This window comes from Hyaena hyaena, unplaced genomic scaffold, assembly GCF_003009895.1.
Source record: "Hyaena hyaena isolate Hyena2069 unplaced genomic scaffold, ASM300989v1 scaffold_10, whole genome shotgun sequence".
NCBI lineage: Eukaryota > Metazoa > Chordata > Mammalia > Carnivora > Hyaenidae > Hyaena > Hyaena hyaena.
In genome coordinates, this window is record NW_024080642.1 from 8,134,118 (window position 1) to 8,157,359 (window position 23,242).

General features: G+C 41.9%; 3 protein-coding genes across 3 annotated transcripts; all 3 read right to left on the reverse strand.

Moving 5' to 3' along the window:
• Positions 1–960, reverse strand: LOC120246282 (olfactory receptor 3A2). Its single transcript, XM_039253755.1, has one exon. The coding sequence runs from the start codon at positions 946–948 to the stop codon at positions 1–3; it is 948 nt and encodes a 315-aa protein (XP_039109686.1). The 5' UTR covers positions 949–960.
• Positions 961–6,812: 5,852 nt separating this feature from the next.
• LOC120246292 (olfactory receptor 3A1) lies at positions 6,813–7,760 on the reverse strand. The gene has a single exon (XM_039253761.1). The coding sequence runs from the start codon at positions 7,758–7,760 to the stop codon at positions 6,813–6,815; it is 948 nt and encodes a 315-aa protein (XP_039109692.1).
• Positions 7,761–20,193: 12,433 nt separating this feature from the next.
• LOC120245903 (olfactory receptor 3A1-like) lies at positions 20,194–21,141 on the reverse strand. The gene has a single exon (XM_039253134.1). The coding sequence runs from the start codon at positions 21,139–21,141 to the stop codon at positions 20,194–20,196; it is 948 nt and encodes a 315-aa protein (XP_039109065.1).
• Positions 21,142–23,242: the final 2,101 nt, after the last annotated feature.

Genomic DNA, 23,242 nt, shown 5'->3' on the forward strand with positions numbered 1-23,242 from the left:
TTAAGTCAGTGACTGCCTCCCCACAAGTACCCGCCACAGGGCACCCTGAACATCAGGGTTTCTAAGGCTGTAAATGAGTGGGTTCAACATGGGGTTGATAACAGTATTAAAGACCCCAACCCCTTTATCCTTGTCTGAAGACTCCTCAGAACCAAGGCGCATGTAGTTGAAGATACCAGTACCATAGAAGAGGCAAACCACAGTGAGGTGGGAGCCACACGTGGAAAAGGCCTTCTTTCTGCCTTCCACTGAACGGATTTGTAGAACTGCAGCTGCCACGTATGCATAGGACACAGTGATGAGGACCAAGGGGGTTACAGCCATGAAGGCTGCCGCTATGAAAAGCAGCAGCTCGTTGAGTTGGGTGCTGGAGCAGGAGAGCTGGAAGAGCTGTGGGAGGTCACAGTAGAAGTGATTGATCACATTGGGACCACAGAAGTTCAGGGTAGTTAGAGTAAGAGTGTGATTTAGTGCATTGCTGAAACCCAAAGCCCAAGACACAGCCACCAACATCCTCTGGACTGTCTGGCTCATTCGGGTGCTGTAGGTGAGGGGCTGGCATATGGCCAGGAATCGGTCATAGGCCATGACTGTCAATAGAAAGCAGTCCATGCCAGCCAGAAGGTGGAAGAAGAAAAGCTGTGTGAGGCAGGCTCCATAAGGAATGGTACGCTTGTGGGACAGGAGACGTGCCAACATTGAGGGAACAGTGACAGTGATGCACCCAACGTCCAGCACGGATAGGTTCCCCAGGAAGAAGTACATGGGGGTGTGGAGTTTGGGCTCCACCAAGATGGCAGCCAGGATGCTGAGGTTGCCCCCAACTGTGACCAGGTAGGCAAAGAGGAAGACGACAAAGAGCACAGTCTGCAGCTGTTCTGTTTCCACGAGGCCTAGTAGAATGAACTCAGTGACAGATGTCCTGTTAACCCCAACTTCTGGTTCCATGAGTTTCTGTAAAGAAATGTCCCAAGAAGGGAGATATCAGTCCATTCCAATTTGTTTATTCAACGTAAATGTTAAACCATCCATGTTTAAAGCCCCAGGTAAGTTCTCAGCTGTCCAGGTGATGATAGTCTCACTCCCCAGATTACACCTCATCACTGACCTCCTCCATCAACTTAGTGTCTCTGCTCTCAGCTGAGATGCCCCAAGCCATCATCATTTTGTCCCTTCCATCCTCTCCTAGTTGACAGTGTCGCAGTACTTGGGGAAATGATTTAGGAGAAAAGCAGACTTCCTTTATAAATGCAGTGAGATTAAGATGGACTTCTCCTTTTTACTCTGAGGGAGCCCAAATCAATAAGGAGATTTCACAATAGAAAAATTAATTATATTTCCAGGGAAACCAGAAAGTATTTGAAAATCTAGGCTTCAAAGCTTCTAGAAATAGAGATCAAGCAAAGATAGCAAGACTCAGACCCCTGACTGCAGACATCAGATAGTTGAACCAAGTATATTTATCCAAGGTGAGAAATGTAGGCTGAAGTATAAATTCAAAATCCTTAGGCCAATAAATTGTTGATGTTCTTGATGCTAACTAAGGCTTTGTAACAGCTTAATTTAAAATTATTTATTGTTTTTATAGTATCTGCGACTTACCTCTGAAATCAAAATTGTAAGCATAACCTGTGGGGCAGCTGCAGCTGGGTGCAGTTCGTGTTCTGCATCACACAGCCACCAACCTTCCACTTGTCCTTGACTCAGGCACAGTAGTTTGACCAATAGCTCTAAGGAAAGATTCTCAAAGGAAGTATGCACATACTAGAGAGGCAGACTGAGCCCCGTTTTCCAAATATCATAAAAGAACCTGGTTTAAAAAAAATCAGTGTTTCTCTATGGCCATGGGGATACACAGAGCTAGAACTTCCTAAGAGTAATGTTATTCCCTTGCATAGAATATGCTGGAATCACAGGGAAGCAGTTGGAATCTGTTGACTCTAACAGAAGGGGAAAAGGTGATGGGTTCACATGAATGAAAAGTTGGGTGCAGTGATCTCTAAAATATGCTTAAAATTCTAGGTTACCAGATTGGCGAGAAGGAGGATCAATCTCAGGCAACTCATAACTTCTGAAGTTGATCATTGATCAGTGATTTGCAAATGGACACATCAATGGATGGATAACAGCTGTGTACATATACTACATTAAAGAGCATTGAACTACTCTCTCTCTTTTCCTTTTTTAACATAAGCACTAGATTGTGACCCTGTGATTTTCTATCTTCTTGCTCATGCAGTTTTCTCTGCCTGCAATGGATCCCTTTCGAACTCTACATCCCACGTATTTCAAGACTTAAGTCTGGCTGCCTGGGAGTTCCCAGTATCAAAAGTATCTCTGTCTCTCTCTCCTAAGCTAGCACTACACATTATCTCATGGTATTTATTTTTGAGTATTGTCTAGTTAAGTCATTTCTCTATAAAGCATATCTCCCTTACTTCTCTGTAAGTGACATGAGGGGGTGCCTGAGTGGCTTGGTTGGTTAAGCGTCTGACTTCGGCTCAGGTCATGGTTTCGTGGTTCGTGGGTTTGAGCCCCGTGTCGGGTTCTGTGCTGACAGCTAGCTCAGAGCCTGGAGTGTGTCTTCAGGTTCTGTGTCTCCCTCTCTCTCTGACCCTCTCCTGTTCATGCTGTCTCTCTCTCTCTCTCTCTCTCTCTCTCTCTCTCAGAAATAAATAAAAAACACATTTAAACTTTTTTAAAAAATGTAAGTAACATGAGGTCCAGAAACAGGTTTCATTCAGTTTTACAGTGGCACTACTTATCATACTGCTTTACATAGAGTAGGTACTCAGTGTTTATTAAATAAATAAATAGATGGCTCAAGTGTTCATAGGATTGCAGAGAAAGAGAGCATCAGTGTGACCTAGAGTTGTCATGGAAGACTTTCTGGACACTTTGGAGCTGAGGCTAGAATTTGTGGGTTAGGATGATTTACGGGAGGTGTAGAGGCAAGTGGAGGGTGCAAGGCTGCTGCTTTCTTTGGTTTTATGGGACAAGCAGGTAACCTAGCAATACACACAGGACCATATTTCTTTTTGAGTAAACCACTCAAAAGGATAGGCCCTTATAAGATAAGTAACTTATAACCAGGGATAGAAGAGCAACAAAGAAGCTGCCACCAGCCCTCAGGTGACCGGAGATGCAGTTTGCTTGAAATAAGTGGGATTCTAAAGACCTCTGATCATGCAGAGACACCCAGAGAGTCTAAAGGGTCCCCCCACTGCCCGAGCTGAGGAGCCCCGCTGCATTAGCATTCTCAGAGCGCTGTCATGAGGCCCAGGTCTCCCTAGTGAGCTATTACAGCCTCCTAGTCTGGAACTCCAAAGAATACCTCCATGATCCTTTTGATGAAAAAGCTCCACAAGACCTGGGACTTGAGTGAAGGTTGAAGGCTGCCTGATGCAGTGGGTCCTAGGCTGAGATTCAGATTCAGTGAATCCCTTCATACTCTCTAAGAGTCAAAGAGAACAGGCTTCCAAGAAAGGGGGGTGTGGGTAAAGGGGCCCAGAAAGAGAGCCAGGATCTTTGGGTTGTAGCCTCAGATCTTCCCATAAAACAGCTTCTTTTAATCCAGAGGCATCGATTGTACCTCATGAAAAGTCATATTGAGCTGATGGTGGCAACAGAGGCCCCATCACTGTTTTGTTAGAGTATGACCCCTGAGCACACTCACCTAGGCATGGGCATAGACACCAGCGAGGTTCTTCAGGAAAGAAGACGAGGAGTTCTGTAGACCCATGGATGCACCAGAAAGGAGGTCTAGATATAAGAAATCAAGGAAAGAAGCTGATAGTTTCTGCAGCCTAGCATTTTCCTTAGAGTGCTATTCCTCCAAGGACGGAGTAGACAGATGGGGAGAGAGACCAGTCATTTTGTAAACAATACAAACCCTTCCTAAATATAGGTACCATGCATCACACCTTCTGGTGTTCAAACTTTCTTTGAAAAAGAAGAAAAGGGGCTTTATCTCTAGCCCTAGCTGTATAGGAAGTAGTTAGAGAAGCTGATATAAATTCCATTTAATGGTAGGACCACTGAGGTTTACAGGACTTGTTCACGTTCTCAGGAATGTGAGGGGTGTAAATGGGACTAGACACAGGGTTTTCTAAGGGAGGGATTTATTTCTCAGATGTCAACCCCAAGAAGAGCCTTTGGGCACAGATACAGTAATTTCCAGACTTGTCTTGGACCTGGGATGAGAAAGAAGCCCCAGAAGAGAGACAAGAAGGAGAAGCTTTCCTGAAACCCAGTTTCCTAATGAGTCCTCAGAAGTGTGGTGTTTTCTCCCTCAGGGCCTTGTTAGTGGAAGCCCCTGAGACTGGGTCTTGGGCGCCCAGCAGCGACTCTGGAAGTGGGGGTAGACAAGCTATTTTGGGCTAGAGGGCCTCCTGAGGGGCTGCCTGCCAATATGACTGCGTAGGCCAGGCCCTGAGGGATTGAGAGCCCCGGTGAAGGCTGCAGACTAATAAACAGAAGACGCAGGAGGGTTAAGGAGTGTGTTCCCGCCACTACTTACTCAACACTCCTCTCCCAAGAGAGGGTCTCTGTCTTCTCCCACCAGAAAAGCCTTCTGCGGGAGGAGACGTGCTGTGGACAGGCCCATTTTCTGGCTTTGAGTGGTTGACTTTGGTCGAGCTGCCCTACCCTTTGATCCTCAGTGTCTTCATCTGTGAAATGAGCATCTCATCTACTACAGAGCATTACTTGCAGATTAAATGAAGTAAGATTCCCTAAGCTGAAAACAGAACTTTGGCGACACATCAACATACCAACTGATAACATTTGTGGGTATGTGTTAGGTACAGGATAATATGCCAAGTACTTTTTGCACCTGGGTCCCTGTGATTCCTCATAACACCTCTAGGAAGCACATTGTGGCAGGCATATGAGATGTCAGCCTCACATCTCCCTCTGCCTTTCTTCTAATTTCATCTGTAGCTGGGTGTGACAGTTTCCCTGAGGCTTCTGCTTGGGGCAGGCTGACAGAGGGTAGCCTCTTTCTTGGGATTCTCTGATGCCATGAATTTTGGTGGTGGGGATGGGTCCTCACTAGGTCTGAGCATGAGTGCCAGACAGCTCCTTGACAATAGGAAAGGGGAGCCAATGGATAGACACCCCAGCACCCCTTCCTCAGACAGTTACAGGAGGCATTTCATATGCTCATGCTCTATCAACTCTCTGGCGGACGTCCGTTGAAGAGGCTTTGGTGCTGAACCCCTTGGTCAGGGACACCCCGTCTTCCTTGGTCTCACTCTCCTTTTAACCCCTGTCTTCCAGGGACTCCTGCTCCCTAAGATGGTTTCCCAGTTAAGTGACACATGCATCCTATCTCAAGCTCTGCTCTGAGGGGAGCCTGACTACAACAGCTGGTACTGGGAGTGGCCCTAGGAAGCATGTCCTCCAGATGGAATTCTGCACCTGGATCATTGACCAGTGTTGAGGGGAAAGTGAGCTTGGTGATAACAGGAGTTTCATCACAGAGCCTCAGCTGTGGTGTGTTGGGAGGAGGTACAGGTGAAAGGTGAAACACTGGGTCACGTTTGTGACTGACCTACAGCAGCTTTCCACCCTAAGCGTTGTTAAACCATTGGTGTAAGAGTAAAGAATTCTTAAACTTATTTCCCACATGTCTTAGTTCTCTCCATGTCCCTCTTTCTTCTTCATTTCCCCACAAACTCTCCACCTCCAGTCTTGTACTGATTCCCTCCTTCATGTCCCTTCTCTTCAGCTCCATCTTACCCAATCTTTTCAAACCTTTTATCCCCATGGAAACTCACAGAGAAGCCAGGGTACAGTGTAGGCCAAAGGGATGTTTTGGGGCAATGAATCAGGAAACATCATGGCATAGCAGAGATGCCCAAAGTGGGTGATTCATCTCAAAGGGAGGCTATGAAGGATGAAAGGCTGAGAAGCAGTACATAAGAGAGAATTCTAGGTTAGAGACAGTTCTCCTATTGACAAAGGAAATTTTAGGGGAAGCATCACCATATCAGTATATCTGCAGATTCAGGTTATCTCAGCTGGAAGATTTGGGGACTGAAGTTCATATGGAGTATTTTGGAATTTTTTCATGTGTAAATAAAAATGCCTTACAAAATATTATCTTTTTAGAAGATTTGAAATATATCAGGGAAGATAGATAAGGAACAATAATTTTGTATTACAGCATTTACTTTTTGTGTTAATGGAGTTTTAAACATTTGCACAAGGACCATGCTCTGCGGTTACTAGAGAACATACCCCATACAACTTCCTCTCTATCCCCTCTTTATCCCATGGTATCTTCATGTGAAGGAAAAGAAAGCTGCTGTTTTTGGTTTGTAAAAACCTGGTAGGCAAGATAAAATGAATCTGACTCTAGGCTCATGTTTTATATCCAGACCATCCATAGCTGAACTTGAGGGAATCACATGACCTACTAATGGATGCAGGGCATGGTGGGAAAGGCTTTGATTGGATATTTTTGGGAAGCCAGGCTATAAGCAAGCAAAGAGTTATTCCCTGTGGGAAATGAACCTGTACTAGTCAAGGCTCTGAGGTTTCACTTCTACCCAGAAAAAGGACACACAGTGTCTGAAGATGTAATTGGTCAAAGAGGTTGGCCTTGGCAGAGCCCACACACCTATTGCTTATAAATTGGACATGGCTTCTTTGGGAAACAATAACTCTTAGCCCTAACAAAAAACCCTCCTGTGAAGGGAGACAGAAGCAATTCTGGACCATTAGCCTTAATTACTGGCTCTAGAGGATTTCTTCTTTGGTCCAGAAAGGGAAAAGGAGGGAGTGACACTCCAGACCTCAAGACCTTGTCAAGCCAGTGGCCGCCTCCCCGTGAGCACTCGCCAGAGGGCACCCTGCACATCAGTGTTCCTGAGGCTGTAGATGACTGGATTCAGCATGGGGTTGATGACAGTGTTAAAAATTCCAACAGCTTTATCCTTGTCTGAAAGCTTGGCTGAACCCAGTCGCATATAATTAAATATACCTGAACCATAGAAAATGGCAACCACAGTGAGATGAGAGCCACACGTGGAAAAGGCTTTCTTCCTGCCCTCAGCGGAGCGGATTCGTAGGACTGCAGCTGTCACATGGGCATAGGAGGTGACGATGAGAGCCAAGGGGGTACCTGCCATTATGAAACCCACAGCAAAGAGAAGCAGCTCGTTGATTTGGGTGCTGGAGCAGGAGAGCTGGAAGAGCTGTGGGAGGTCACAGTAGAAGTGATTGATCACATTGGGACCACAGAAGTTCAGGGTGGATATGGCTACTGTGTGGGTCAGTGCATTGGTGAAGGCCAAAGTCCAGGACACAGCCACCAGTATCCTCTGGACTGTCTGGCTCATTCGGGTGCTGTAGGTGAGGGGCCGGCAGATGGCCAGGAATCGGTCATAGGCCATGGCTGTCAACAGGAAGCAGTCCACTCCAACCAGAAGGTGAAAGAAGAAAAGCTGTGTGAGGCAGGCTCCATAAGGAATGGTACGCTTGTGGGACAGGAGACGAGCCAACATTGAGGGAACAGTGACGGTGATGCACCCAACGTCCAGCACGGATAGGTTCCCCAGGAAGAAGTACATGGGGGTGTGGAGTTTGGGCTCCACCAAGATGGCGGCCAGGATGCTGAGGTTGCCCCCAACTGTGACCAGATAGGCAAAGACGAAGATGACAAAGACAAGTGGCCACAGCTCTGGTATCTCCACCAAGCCCAACAGGATGAACTCCGTAATGGCTGTTCTATTGTACTCAAAGTTTGACTTCATTTTTCCTGCAAGGAAACATCCAAGGAGATAATCTTTTTTTTTTTTTTTCCAATATGTTTATTCTAAAAGAAGAAATAGACTGTAGGGCAGTAAATTTTGCCACCCCAAAATGTGTGCCTTTGGCATGTGGATTATTTTAGGCTGATTACTTAAAGAAGTTTTTTAATGTTTTTATTTATTTCTGAGAGAGAGAGAGAGACGGCATGAGCAGGGGAAGGTCAGAGAGAGAGGGAGACACAGAATCTGAAGCAGGTTCCAGGCTCTGAGCTGTCAGCACAGAGCCAGATGTGGGGCTCAAACCCACGAACCGTGAGATCATGACCTGAGCCGAAGTCGTATGCTCAACCGACTGAGCCACCCAGGCGCCCCTAGACTGATTACTTTTAAAAAGCTGAAATCTCAGGAAGAACCTTTGCCCTCCCCTGTAATGCGTACAAGAGTTTAGACAGAGGGCGTGCTCCAGGAAGGGAGCCATCCCCATAGGTACCTACAGTATAACAGGAACTAAGTGTGGTAGCCAGGGAGCATGATAGTGACTTTCATTCCATTATAAAATTAATTTGACAGAGTAAAAAAAGGCTGTAAAAGCTCTCAATAGAATTATTTAAGAGGGGAACTAATTGGTATGTATGCCTTTCCCAAATGCCCATGAAACTTCCACCCCCCCCAAAGCATGCATAAACTTGAAATTCAGAAAATTCTGAAAGAATAAATAATACAGGCAATAATATTTAATCACAAACCAATTTAAGGAAAAAGGGATTTTAAAAACAACTCCCCATGTTTTTAATAATCTGTAAGAAACCGTTGGACTAGAGGGAATCAAAACTTAAACTGAAGAACATCGGGGAGAATGAAAAAGGAGAGAGTGAAACCAACACACACTAGAACCTGTGGATTATCACCAAATCAGTGTTCATAAGCAAATCCATAACCCTAAATATATAGAGTAAAAACAAAATGTAAAGAAAGTGATTAAGTGATCGGGTCAAGAAAATAGGAAATGAACTTTAAGAAATGGGGAGAGGCTGGTTGGTAAAGGGGTTCAAACTTTGAAATTTTCTGAAAGAGTGGAACTTTGCGTATTCTCATACACACACACAAAAAGGTAAATATGTGAGGTGATGGATGTGTTAATTGACTTGATTGTGAGAATATTTCACAACAGAACTGTATCAAACCATCATGTATACTTTAAATATTTTATAATTTTATTTGTCAGTTATACTCAATAAAGCTGGAAAGTATAAAGTAAAGCAATACGTTCTAAGCTTTAAAAAAAGAGAAATGAAATGTCTATTACTAATGTAATACAGGAATTTCATTCTTGATATAAGTGGCAGCTTAAACGAGTGGGAAAATGTACTATTCGATAAATACTGCTGGAGCAATAGCATAGCTAGCTGAGAAAAACAAGTTGTGCGCATACCTCATATTTTGCAAAAATAAATTCTAAATACATCAAAGATTTAAATATAAAAATTAAACCAGGACGTTTTGTGGGGAAAATCAAAGAATTCTAATCCTGTAAAGATGACTCAAAATATAGAAAAAAATTAAATAACCAAAATTGATGATTCTGTTAAAATTTTAAAATTCTGGCAAATTAGATGAGCTGGAACCACATTTCCCCAAATCTCATTCTCTGTATGGTTGCAGGTTAAGGTTGGCTACAAGAGTAATGTGTAGAATAGCTGTGAGGCAAAATTACAAATGGGTTTGCTTCTTACCTGGAAATTCCACTTCTGGGAATTTATCGAACAGATATATGGTCACATGTAAGAAATGGCATTTGTGTGATGTTATTTGTTGCAGCATGGCTTATAAGAGCAAATAACTGAAAATAACCTGTGTTCATCACAAGAGGGCTGGGTAACTTAATCTGGTATATCTAATCATTACAAAAGAATACTATGCAGCTGTAGGAAACAGTTCTGTCTGTGCTGATTTGAAAGATATCATAGACATATTATTAAATGTAAAGCACAACAGGTAGAATAAATATAGCATTATTTGGGTGCTTTAAAAAGAAGGAGGGGTGCCTGGGTGGCTCAGTCGGTTAGGCTGAGGTCTTAGGCTGAGGACCTAGGCTCAGGTCATGATCTCGCAGTTCATGGGTTTGAGCCCCGCGTCAGGCTCTGTGCTGACAGCTCAGAGCCTGGAGCCTTTTCATATTCTGTGTCTCCCTCTCTCTCTGCCCCTCCCCCGTTCATGCTCTGTCTCTCTCTGTCTCAAAAATAAATAAACTATTAAAAAAAAAAAAGGGAAAGCTCACACTCACACACACATGCTCACACACACATATGTGATATAAATCTAGTTATGGAATGAATAAGTCATGGAAATAAAAGACACAGTATAAGGAACACAGTCAATGATATTGCAGTAACAAATTAAGGGGATATACGGTAAATGTAGCATAGTAGCATAACGTATAAACTTGCAAATCACAAAGTTGTACCTGAAGCTAATGTAACATTGAGTGTCAAGTATATGCAAATTAACAAATAACTTAACAAAACCTATAAATCTATCTAAAGAATCAGATAGACTGCCATCTGGGCAAGAAAAAATAAGAAAAAATGGTTGAATATAAACAATTAGAAAGGGCTACAGCCAGAAATACAAAGGAAAATTTAAATTTTAAGAGAATACTCTATATTATTTAAGTGGAAAATTTCAAGAAATGGGCACAATTTTAGAAAAATATAAACGAAAATATATTCAAGAGCAATCTCAATGCCCAAGTAAACCAGAAACAGGGAAGAAAGTTAAAAAAAAAAAATGTCAAAGAAATAGTTACCCTAGTAGAGACCTCTAGCCTCAAAAAACTGTTGAAAGAAGTTTGGTTTAGTTTTAATGAATAGAATATTCCCATTCTATATACATGTTCTTGCAACACCAGAAAAATAATTTAACTTTCCTAATACCTTTAAAAAATTGTAGTTGACACACAATGTTACATGAGTTTCAAATGTACAACAGACAAGTCTCTATCTTATGCTGTGCCCACCGCGAGTGTAACTGTCGCCTGTCACATACAACACTATTACAGCACCATTGACCATATTCCTCATGTAGTGCCTTTCATCTCCATATCTATTCCACAACCAAAAGCCCATACCTCCCACCCCACTTCACCCATTTTGCCCACCCCCTACCTGCCTTTCCCTCTGGCAGCCACCAGTTCTCTGTATCTATGGGCCTGTTTCTTCTTTGTTTTCTTCTGAGTTTTAGAGTCTACATAGAAGTGAAACCATATGGTATTTGTTCTTCTTTGTCTGACTTATTTCACTTATGTCCTCATACCCTCTAGGCCCAGCATCCCAATACTTTTTAGGAAGTTAGTGCACACCTGACACTACAAATATAAAATTTTTGGAAGAATATATGAAATACCCTAGAGGGCAACCTTTAGTTATAACTATAGAAACAAAATGTTAAATGTAACTACAGGGAGTTTTAAATACCAGAATATTAAAAGAAGTGGTCTATCATGATTGAGAGAGCTCTTATAAAAAAATTGAGGATGATCTAATAATATATGTAAATGTATATGTATTAGATCAGTTGCCTAAAAGGTACTTTTTTGCAGGCTACAATCCATTCTTGATTTAAAAGGATGACCCAGCTGTAATCATCTAAAAATAGAGGGATACTGTGGGATTCTTTCTAATGGACACTAACAAATTATCCCACAGAAATAGGAGCAAGAGAGGGATTTCCCACCAATACATCTATTTTTATTATTGTCCTAGAATCATTGCAAAATTAATGTCAAGAAATCGAAAAATCAAGTATATACTGGAAAGGAAGAGAAAGCAAGTTTTCTGATTGTAAAAAAAACTAAGGAAGAATTATTAGAAAAAGTATCAAGAGAAAAATTACGTATACAAAAATCTGTACAATTCTTATATACCATCAGTGTATACTGGTGGAAAACATAATCCAAAAGAAATTTAAAAATGAAATTCTTACGATATAATGTTAAGTGACTAAAGCAGGATGCACAACTGTACAACATGGTGTTATTTCAGTATTAACACAGACAAATAGACACACTTTCACATCCACACAGAGAAACAAGACTGGGAAGAGATACTAAACTTTATCAGTGGTTTGAGTAATGATATGAACGGGTTTTATTGTCTTTTTTCTACTCTTCTCTACTTTATGATCTATCTACATGAATGCAGACTATTTTTTAAAGTTTATTTATTTTGAGAGAGAGAGAGTGCACACACAAGTGGGGAAGGGACAGAGAGAGGGAGACAGAGAATTCCAAGCAGGCTCCACATTGTCAGTGCAGAGCCTGACGCAGGGCTCCATCCCATAGGAGATCATGACCTGAACCGAAATAAAGAGACGGATGCTTAACTGACTGGGCCACTCAGGTGCCCCACAGATTATTTTTATAGTAGTTGATGAAGTACCACCTTATGAGCATGATCATGGAGTACCTACTAAATCCACATCATAATAAAGTAATTGCACAAAAAAGAAACTAGTGATCCCTTCCCCTATGATATGTAGGCAGTCCCAACATATTAGATACTGACAACATTTCCTTGGGGTGTTCCCTGACAACAATGGCAGCTAAAAGCTGTTAGGAGAATTTCCCCAAGTGAGACACTGTGCACAGTTCTACATGCTTTAAACGTATTAACTCCTTTATTCCTCACACCTCTTACGATGAGACAGATACCATTTGTCATCCTGATTTTTAGAAAGGACGTGGTTCCCATAAAGCAAATGGCAGAGGCAGGATTTTAACTCTGGTCATCTGACTCCAGAACCTGCGCTCTTAACCTTTACACATACCACCACTCAAGGTAACCGTAGGCATCTGAAGGATCGTGAAGCTATGTCTTTCTCCTGAAATTCTCTCTGAATCTATATCTGACCCATTCTCATGACTCAAAAACCAGCTCTCATGCTTGCTGTAGTTGTGCCCTTGCAGATCCCAAAGTCTTGTCTTACTAGCTGAAGTAGCTTAGGTTCAAACATGTGCCTTGGTTGCATCACGGCCACAGTCAGAAGTTGCCCCCGATTTCCCTTCTATTTCAACCCATGTCATCAGATTGCAAACTCTGTGACTTCCTATATCCCCACCTTTGTTTTTGCTGTTTTCTCTCTACCGACTATTCTTCTTCCATTGTCACATGGTCAAAGTCTTCAAGACTCAGCTCAAATACTACCTCTTCCAGAAATACCTTCCTGATGTGTGCCCATTTAAAAGCGATATTTACATCTTCAATATTCCCACCACACTTTAGTTATATTCTAAATGGCACTTACCACTGCACCTTCTAGCATAATCATTCAGTGACTTAGTGTAGCTCCCTCAGTCCGATTTTAGCATGAGATTCATATCTGAGGAACTATATGCATAAACTTATTTTAATTATGCATCATTTTATAAATGAATGAGTAACTGCACTCCTTGACAAATAGGTTTTCTGACAAAGAGGGCATCGTTATGGGCTGTAGTAGTGAAGAAAGGGTTTCTGGAAAAGTGGAATTTGTTCTAGACTCTGAGGGATAGGTACGATTTGGATGAGGTGGAGTCAAGTGAAAGGCACAAGAGACTGTTGTAAGGATGATTCCTCTCTCATCTAGATGGGACATGCAGTGCATGTAACAATCTACATACTGACAAAAGCTCTTTATATAAACTTCCCACATGTTTTCCACAATTGGAAGACATGTTCCTCAAAAGCAAGTAAGTCATGAGGCAGAATGATATGCTCCTCTAGTAGCTTCTGTCTAGCCATCGATCAGTGAGGGACGAAACTTACATAAGGTTTCCTAAATTCTGGTTTGTTCACCAGACTATTGACCTGGGATGTCTGTGGAAATCACAGGAGTGAAAAATGATGAGGAAGCCCTTCTGGATCGCCATTCTTGGGGGTCCATATGAGTCCCAGACTTCCCTCATGCTGTGAGAACTCCCTGCTCTGAAGTCCTAGTAGGGGCTCCATGTACTAGTGGTGATCTCAGTAATCTGATGAGGCTGCCCAGCAAGGATTTATTCTGAGCGGAGAAGTCAAACACTCAATCTCATCCCGTGTACCCCTAATAGTCAGAGAAAAAAAAAGCTTCATCTAGAAAAAAGGGAATTGGTAAAAATGCCTAGAAGAGGAACCTCAATCTCTGGGTCATAGTCCCCGCTCTTTCACTCACCTGATATGTCATCCTGAGCATGTCTCTTAGTTTTGCTTTTGAGACTTTGGTTGCTGCACCTGTAAAACCAGGAGGTTTGACTTACTCAGTAACGAGTAAATTTCCTTCCATTTTACATAAAAGCAGAGGGAGGATCATGAGAAAATGCACCTGTTATCGCACAGAAGCCAGTGAGGTTACATGGGAAGGGGTGTAAAGGGGGTGAGCATCTGCACAAACTCAATCAGTTACTCTGGGGGAATATATATGGAAATGAGATTAAAAGAGGTGGAGGCCATCTCTGTCATGGGACTTCTCCACCACAGGGTAATTCTCCTGTGTCCTTAAAATTGCCCAAGACTGGGGAGGCAAGGGTGGTAAATAATATAGGTCCTAATAAATAGGACAGTAGTAAAGCAGTGGTGCCTCTTGCATCTGTGGCGATTTAGAATTTCTCCAAACATCATCCCCCATATTGATCTATGGGGTAGATGGGATAGTTATCCTAAGAGCTCCATTTAACAGAAGGGACATAGAAGAGGTCTTTGCTTTCCCAAGGTCATCCAGGGAACTAGCCATGGAGCCAGCACCGAATCTGTGTCCCCAGTCCAAGGGTTTCCCTCTCCCACTTGTCTTGTCCAAACAGGACTTGGGGGCAGAGACAAGCTGACTCCTAACCTGAGATGAGGAGAAAGCCCAAGAGAGGAGGCAAAATCTGGAGGTGCCCTTCCCCACTTCAAACCTTAATGAAGCCTCAGGAACAAAGTACAGCCCCCGAACACCCCCCAGGACCTTGTTAGTGAGGGCCACAGGCACTGTCTTGGGAGTCCCAAAATGATCCCGAGAGAGGTGGTTGAAGCACCGTGCTGTGCTGTGCTGTGCTCTGCTGTGCTGGGAGGGACCAGGGCATCCCTGAGAAGGGTGTCCCCAGCATCATTAACTAGGACAGACCTTTAGAAGATGAGAATTTAGTGATAAAAGATGATGAGAAAGGAAATTGGAGAGGTTGTATAGTATAAACTTGGACTCTTATGTTTTCCTCATCAATAACTCACCTAAGTCCATGTGATGGCAAACTCTCTTTGGGAATCCTGCTGCACTTTGTAGTCAGATGGACCTGCCCTTCCAACTATTAGCAACTACTGAGCCCCTTTGGACCCCAGTTTCCTTATTTGAAAAATGAGAGTAATATCCTCTCAAAAGGTTGCTGGGCAGATTAAGTGAAATAACACACATATAGGTTCCTAGTAGGAGACTACCAATGTTGTTATTAACATAGTAATAATTGATAATATGTACATGACCCCACACCACAAGATTTATATGCACTAAATCCCAATCAATGCTTACAATGATTCCATGAGGTAGAAATCATTCCTATTTCCATTTTAGAGATAAATAATTGAGGTTCAGGGTGACTCAGTAGTTTGCCTAGAGCCACAGACTCAGGGCTTTGAAAACTTGGGTCTCAAGCTTGCATTTGTAGAATTCCAAAGCATATGATCTCAACAGTTATGCTATGTGATTGACTCCTCCACTTCTGTCCAAGCAACCACTGTCCTGCAAACAATATACTTGTTTATCCTGTTGTTTGTGACCAATATGGCTTCTAATCCACCACAGACTATGCTCCAGGATGAGCCTAAGGCATCCTACGCTCAGTGATAGTGGCCTCTGCACCACCCCAATAGCTTAGTGCACAGCCTTGAGATTGACTTCCAGCTGCTGCCTCCAGTGTAACCGTCTTGCTCTCCAATTATACCTGCTACTTATTCTCACTGCAAAGAATTATGACCTTAACACGGTGGCCTTATGAAGAGCTGACTTTCCAGAGTTAGGCTTGCATTGTTGTCTTCAGGATTGAACATATGAATGTTAAGGCTTTTCATCGTTCAGTAACATTTTCTAAAGATAGATGAAAACTATACTGAATTGGAGCTCTAGAAGTTGTTCAGAGATCATGGGAAAAGAGTAATACTTAAAGGGTATTGTCTATGAGTTTATTTATAAAGGATATATTTGAAAACATAAAACTATTGAACTTCCAATTGTTGGAAGGTATCAAAAACAAAAATGAAAGAAAAATGGTAAACTGGATATTGTGTAGAATTATTTGTAAGATATATGGCCAAAGATATGCACAATACATAAAGAGTTCCCACAGATCAACAACAAAAATTAACAATTAAGTAGAAAAAGAAGCAAAGAACATTAAAAACAAATTTCAGAGTCTGTGAGATTAGCAAGGTGGCAGGAGAGGAGGCCACAATGCTCACTGCCAGGGCTCCATCGCTGCTGTGTCCAGTTCTCTGGAGACCATGGTGCCTTGCCATTTACAAGATGGGAGCTTCCACTGCTCTGTACCCCACACATGGGGTCCCAAGTCACAGCTTTTACCCATGGTCACCAAGCCAAGCTGCATTGCTGTGTGACCACATTCTGACTCCTAAGCAGAAGCTCCGACCTGCCATCACCAGGGAATCCTGCTATACCCTACATCCTAAGCCAGGAATCTGAAATTCCATCACAGGGGCTGTGGTTTGTGTCCTAACCCCTGGCTCCTAGTCTTGACAGAGACTCACCATCACCAGGTTGCATTGCTGCAGCTCTCTGCCCTGCTTCCGGTGTCTCGAGTCAGGGCTTTGATCCACCATCACCAGGGCTGTGCTGTTGCTACTCTGTGCTCTGCACTCTGGGGGCTTGAGTTGGAGATTTTGCCCCCAACTACTGCGGCACCCTGCCACCTAGACCCAAGCCATCTTTGCCATCCCTGGGCCAGCCACTGCGGTATTTCCCTTCCCACTCAGAGCCTGAGTCGCTAGGATAAGCCTGACACCCAGACCCCTGTTCCATGGGATACCTGCACATGTTCACATGTCAGACACCAGCACCACCACCATAGCACGTGCACCTGACCCCAGGACCCTGACTCTGTGGCCACTGTGGGTGCCAGCACACTAGACCTGGGGCCAAGAGGGATCCCCTCAGCTATTGCTTACCCCCATGGGCAAAATAGGAGAACAGGAGAATGCCAGCAGCTTCTACCACCACCATTGCTCTTTGGACCACCAAAGACTCCTGTGGTTTTTGCCAAGGTTGACCTCAGCTGAGGGAGCTACAATCAAATTAAAAAGCATCTACTGAGCAAAGGAAGCCATCAATAAATTGAACAGGCAAGCTATGACATGGAAGAAAATATTTACAAGCCTTGTATCTGATAGAGGGCCTTTATGTATCCAAAATACATAAGGATTTATTCAGCACAATTCAAAAAATCCATTTTAAAAATGGATAAAGGACTTGAATAGACATTTTTCCAAAGAAACATCCAAATGGTCCACAGGAGCTGTTGAAAAGGTGTTCAACATCACTAATAATCAGCACATTGAAACTATCATGAGGTATCACCTCACACCTGTCAGGATGGCTATTAGTAAAGACCAGAGGTAGGAAGTGTTGAAAAAGTATGGAGAAAAAAAAAAACTTGTACACTATTTGTGGGAATGCAACCTGGTGTAGCCACTATGGAAAACAGTATGGAAGTTTCTCAAAGAATTAAATATAGAACTGCCCTACGATCTTGCAATCCCACTTCTGGTTATAGAGATGAAGGAAATGAAATCAACTATCTAAAGAGATATCTGTACTTCCATGTTCATTGCAGTGTTATTCACATAGTCAAGATACAGAAATAACCCAATGTCCTTTGACAGATGTTGAGATAAAATGTGATATATAGACACACACACACACACACACACACAAACTCCTGTAGTGACAGCGAGGATGGAGCTTGATGGCATTATGCTAAGTGAAATAAGCCAGGCAGAGAAAGACAAATTAGTGTGGTATCACATGTAGGTGGAATCTCAAAAAACAAACAAACAAAAAAGACCAACCTTATAGAAACAGGGTAGAATGGTTGTGGTTGCCAGGGACTGGGGAGAGGGCAAAATAGGGAGAGGTAGGGCAAAGCGTACAAGCCTTGAGTTATAAGATGAATAAGTCCTTAGGATCTAATTTGCAGCACGGTGACTATAGTCGATAGTACTGAGCTCGTATACTTCAAGTTGACTGAATAGATATTAAACATTTTCAACACACACACACAGACGCACACACAAAAGAACTAACTGTGAAATAAAGGATATGTTAGTTATCTTGTTAGTGATAATCATTTCATAATGTGTATCTGTCTATATGTATCTATATCTCTATATCTTTATATATCACCATGTTGTACACTTTAATATATGTAATTATATTTGTCAATTATTCCTTAATAAACTTGGGAAAAAATTAATGCCCAGTGTAGAAATACTAATGGATTGTATTAGTTAGCCCAGGCATCCATAACAAAATACTATAGATTGGATTGTTTAAACAACAAAAATTTATTTTCTCACAGTTCTTGAGGCTAGAAGTCCAAGATCAGGTGCCAGCATGGTCAGGTTCGGGGGTGAGGGGGTTGAGGGCTCTCTCCCTGGCTTGCAGATGGCTGCCTTCTCACTGTGTCTCCTCACATGACATGGCCCTTCCTTTCTTATAGGCCACAGGCCAGCAGGTTAGGGCTCCAACCTAATTTAATCTTAATTACTTTCTAAAATATCTCATTAATACTTCCTAATTAATCTTATTTAGTCTTAATTAGTTCCTAAAGACCCTATTCCATATATAGTCACATTGGGGGTTAGGACTTTAACACACGAATTTTGGTGGGATACAATTCAGTCCACATCATGGATAATAAACAGTTGAAAATATATTCAACCTACATGATGTCAAAGAATTGCATATTAAAATAAGAATTAGTATTTTCCAACCATTGTAATGTCAAAAACTAGGAGAATTTGTTTCCATTGGGGCGCCTGAGTGGCTTAGTCGGTAAAGCATCCAACTCTTGATTTTAGCTTAGGTCATGATCTCATGGTTCGTGAGATGGAGCCCCGTGTTGTTATCAGCACAGAGCCTGCTTGGAATTCTCTCTCTCCCTCTCTCTCGCTGCCCCTCCCCCCTCTTTTTCTTTCAAGCTCTTTCTCAAAATAAATAAACATTAAAAAAAGAATTTATTTATAATAGTTACTGTTAAAGCCATAGGGAGCAAGTAGTTTCACTCACTGTTGTAACAATAAAAGAGTGAATGTCAGATAAGGGAAATATATATTTAAAAATCTAAGTGTTTATATTTTTCAACTCAGGAATCTTATTAATTAGAACTTATGGAAATGCTTCCAAGATAATAAAAACACATCTTTGAAAAATATTACTTATATTATTAATCATAATTGCAGTAAATCTAGAAACAGCCTAAACTCCATCAAAAGGAATATTGTTAACTAAATTATGGTTAATTCATAAATTAGCACTAGGCACTGATTAAAATAGATGAAGTAAGGTTTTAGATATTTTGACAGATAATAAAGTCTACAGAGTAATGTTTAACAAAAAGATATGGTATAACATGCCATATTATATATGACATATATATATAAACATGTTTATCTTAATACAAAAATATGTAAGCATGTTTATATATGTATAAAAAACTAGAAGGAAAGCACCAAGTTCTTAACAGTGGTTTCTTCTGGAAAACTGAATTATGAAGAGTCTGGACAGAGAAGGTGAAGATTTGACTTTCACTTTTCACTGGTAAAATCATGTTTTGTTTTCATTTTTATAAACATAATTTCTAATGGAAAATTTAAAATCAATGAATAATATTTCCATTTTAGAAAAAAAATAAGAAGAAGTCCCAAAGGAAGTATAACCGCTTCACTGTTAAATACCCCAGAATCTTGCAATGTAGACAGGGTACTCAGGATCTCAAATTATACTGTCCTAGGTCCAGAGCCTTGTGTGGGATCCTTCTGTCAAAGAAGGCTGGGGGGAGATCTTTCAGGGGAATCTAGACAGGAGGATGTATTAATATTTGATAGTAAGGGGTGATTTTCCATATCCCAGTTTGGAAGGCATCTCTGCTGGTGCATTTTTGGGGACTGCAGCAAAAAATAAACAAAAGGTCCTGCCTGTAGGACTGTGAGTCTCTCGGGATACAGAGCTTCCTGGGTTCCATCTCCAACTTGAAGGGAAGAGTAGCTTAGGACCAAAAGTCAACTAGCCAAGGATTCTGGTCTATAGAACCTGCACACACATGATCAGGGAGAGCCTCCTTGGGGAACAAGAAGTCTCACTTCATAACAAAAGTCACCTTGCTCAAGGATCTATGAAAGACAGGAAACACTTCCTATGGTTCTACCCTCCTGTACCCTTTTCATGCAAGGGCTCTCTTCCCTGTGAGCACCTGCCGCAGGGCGCCCTGCACATCAGGGTTCCGAAGGCTGTAGATGAGTGGGTTCAGCATGGGGCTGATGACAGTGTTGAGGATGCCAATCCCTTTGTCTTTGTCCGAAGCCTCCACGGAGCCCAGCCTCATGTAGCTGAAGACACCTGTCCCATAGAATATGCCAACCACAGTGAGATGAGAGCCACATGTGGAGAAGGCTTTCTTCCTGCCTTCAGCAGATCGGATCCGCAGGACTGCAGCTGCCACATGGATGTAGGAGGTGACAATGAGAATGACAGGTGCACCTGCCATGAGAATACCCAGACCAAAGAGAAGAAGCTCGTTGAGTTGAGTGCTGGAGCAGGAGAGCTGGAAGAGCTGTGGGAGGTCACAGTAGAAGTGATTGATCACATTGGGACCACAGAAGTTCAGGGTGGATATGGCTACTGTGTGGGTCAGTGCATTGGTGAAGGCTAAAGTCCAGGACACAGCCACCAGTACCCTCTGGACTGTCTGGCTCATTCGAGTGCTATAGGTGAGGGGCCGGCAGATGGCCAGGAATCGGTCATAGGCCATGGCTGTCAACAGGAAGCAGTCCACACCAACCAAAAGATGAAAGAAGAAAAGCTGTGAAAGGCAGGCTCCATAAGGAAAGGAACGCTTGTGGGACAGGAGACGAGCCAACATTGAGGGAACAGTGACGGTGATGCACCCAATGTCCAGCACAGATAGGTTTCCCAGGAAGAAGTACATGGGGGTGTGGAGTTTGGGTTCCACCAAGATGGCGGCCAGAATGCTGAGGTTGCCCCCAACTGTGGCCAGATAGGCAAAGAGGAAGACGACAAAGACCACTGGTCGTAGTCCTGCTGTCTCCACTAAGCCCAATAGGATAAACTCAGTAACAGCTGTTCCATTGGTCCTGGAATCTGGGTCCATGAGTCCCTGGGAGGGATCAATGTTTCCAATTTAGTTATTCAAGACAAATATATTGACTCACTCTCAGATGCCAAGTCCCAGGGTAAATTCAAAACAAGTCTCAGGTGTCTGTAGTGGGTATTTTTCCACCCCTCAGGCCATACCTCTCTGATTAACCCTCTGTCTTCACCTCAGCGTCCTCACCCAAGTTCCAGGTGAGTTACACCACAACTACCTTGATACCCACCCCCCTTATGAGAGAGATATAAATCCTTCCAGTGTTCCCTAGAGCCAGGGAATGAGGTCCTCCCACCAACAACCTGTATGAGGAGACTTGGAGAAATAGCATGCTAAAAATGAAAGTGAATAGTTGGTAAAAATAGAAACAGCAGAAGAATGATCATAAGTCCTTATAAAGTGATAAAAAGTCCTTACAAAGGAATAAATATCTGGCAAATTAGCAAGAAAATTGTCAAGATACACAAAATTAGGAATTGTAAAGGCAGCATAACCACAGGCCAAAAATAAAGAAAATAACCTTGATATACTATCTGCTCCTAAATTTGAACAATCAGTTCAAGAACAGTCCCCAAACCGAATAAACCAGCTACAACTGAAAAAGAAAAAAAAAAGGGAAAACATTGTCAATAATCTACTCCCATGTGTAGGCTCTAGGCTCATATACTTCATATACAAATTATTTTAAACTATCAATGTAAATATAATTTCTGTGTAATATAAACTTTCATTTGTTTAGAAAAAATGAAAGCTTTCTTATTCTTTTTTTAAAGTCAGCAAATTCTGATACTCAAATGTAACAATAATAGCAAAAAAATATAATTATTCTACACTATTCCCATTTGATAACATGTGTGCAAAAATCTTAAGTATAAGAAATGAAAGCCATCATTATCTAATAGATTTTATAGGAAAGGATGATTTAATATTAGTAAATCTATTAATATACTTAGCATACTTGTGGGCTCAAAAGGAGGAAACTTTTCCAAAGGACAATTCATAAACATCTACATACGTGCTTGAGAAAAAAGAAAAAAGAAAAAATTGCTTGTAGTTACTTTAAATGGAAGAACACCACTTTATGAGATAGGCCATATGCGCTACAAATCTGTATCATTCATAGTGTTGACATAGTAGTGATATTTCTATTAAAATCAGGCACGGGGGGAAGGAAGCGGGTAGCGCCTGGGTGGCTCAGTTGGTTGAGTGTCTGACTTTGTCTCAGGTCATGATCTCATGTCTGTGGGTTCAAGTCCCTCATCGGGCTCTGTGCTGACAGCTCAGAGCCTGGAGCCTGCTTTGAATTCTGTGTCTACCTCCCTTGCTCACACTCTGTCTCTCAAAATATAAAAGAAAACATTAATTTTTTTAAAAAAAATCAGGCTTAGAAAAAGCAATGGCCTTTTTTACTTTAGGTATTTCTCATTACTCTAAAAGTTTTAGGCAAAGAGAAACAAAATGCTTAAAAAATAGAAACAAGAAAGAAAAGAATAAATTGAAAATAATAAAATTGTCTAAAAACTTAAGAGAGGATAAAAACTGGTAAACTCGGGGCGCCTGGGTGGCTTAGTAGGTTAAGCGTCCGACTTTCGCTTAGGTCATGATCTCGCGGTTCGTGGGTTAGAGCCCCGCGTCGGGCTCTGTGCTGACTGCCAGCTAAGAGCCTGGAGCCTGTTTCAGAGTCTGTGTCTCCCTCTCTCTCTGACCCTCCCCTGTTCACACTGTCTCTCTCTATCCTAGAAATAAAATAAAAATATTAAAAAAAAAAAACTGGTAAACTCTTAGAATCATTAAGATGTTAGCAAATTAGATGAAAAGTAAGCAGAAGTTATTATATTCCTTATATGCCAACAATAATCAGATATAAAATGCAAAAGTCTCAATTATAAGGTGAAATCTTATACTATAAAAAGAAGAAGTAAATTTATACCTGAGTCATGTATGTTGGCACCTAAAAAATGACCCCCAAAAAACATTGCTCAGTTCCACTGATTGGTAGGAATATGGGAGAATTTTAATTACTCTTTTTCCACTTTTCTTTTGCTTTCAAATGATCTACAACAAATCCGATAACTTTTATAATAATAAGTATATATTTAATGAT

Bases quoted from the DNA above. Each gene is read 5' to 3' on its own strand.
- LOC120245903 (XM_039253134.1), bottom strand. From the start codon at position 21,141: ATGGACCCAGATTCCAGGACCAATGGAACAGCTGTTACTGAGTTTATC.
- LOC120246282 (XM_039253755.1), bottom strand. From the start codon at position 948: ATGGAACCAGAAGTTGGGGTTAACAGGACATCTGTCACTGAGTTCATT.
- LOC120246292 (XM_039253761.1), bottom strand. From the start codon at position 7,760: ATGAAGTCAAACTTTGAGTACAATAGAACAGCCATTACGGAGTTCATC.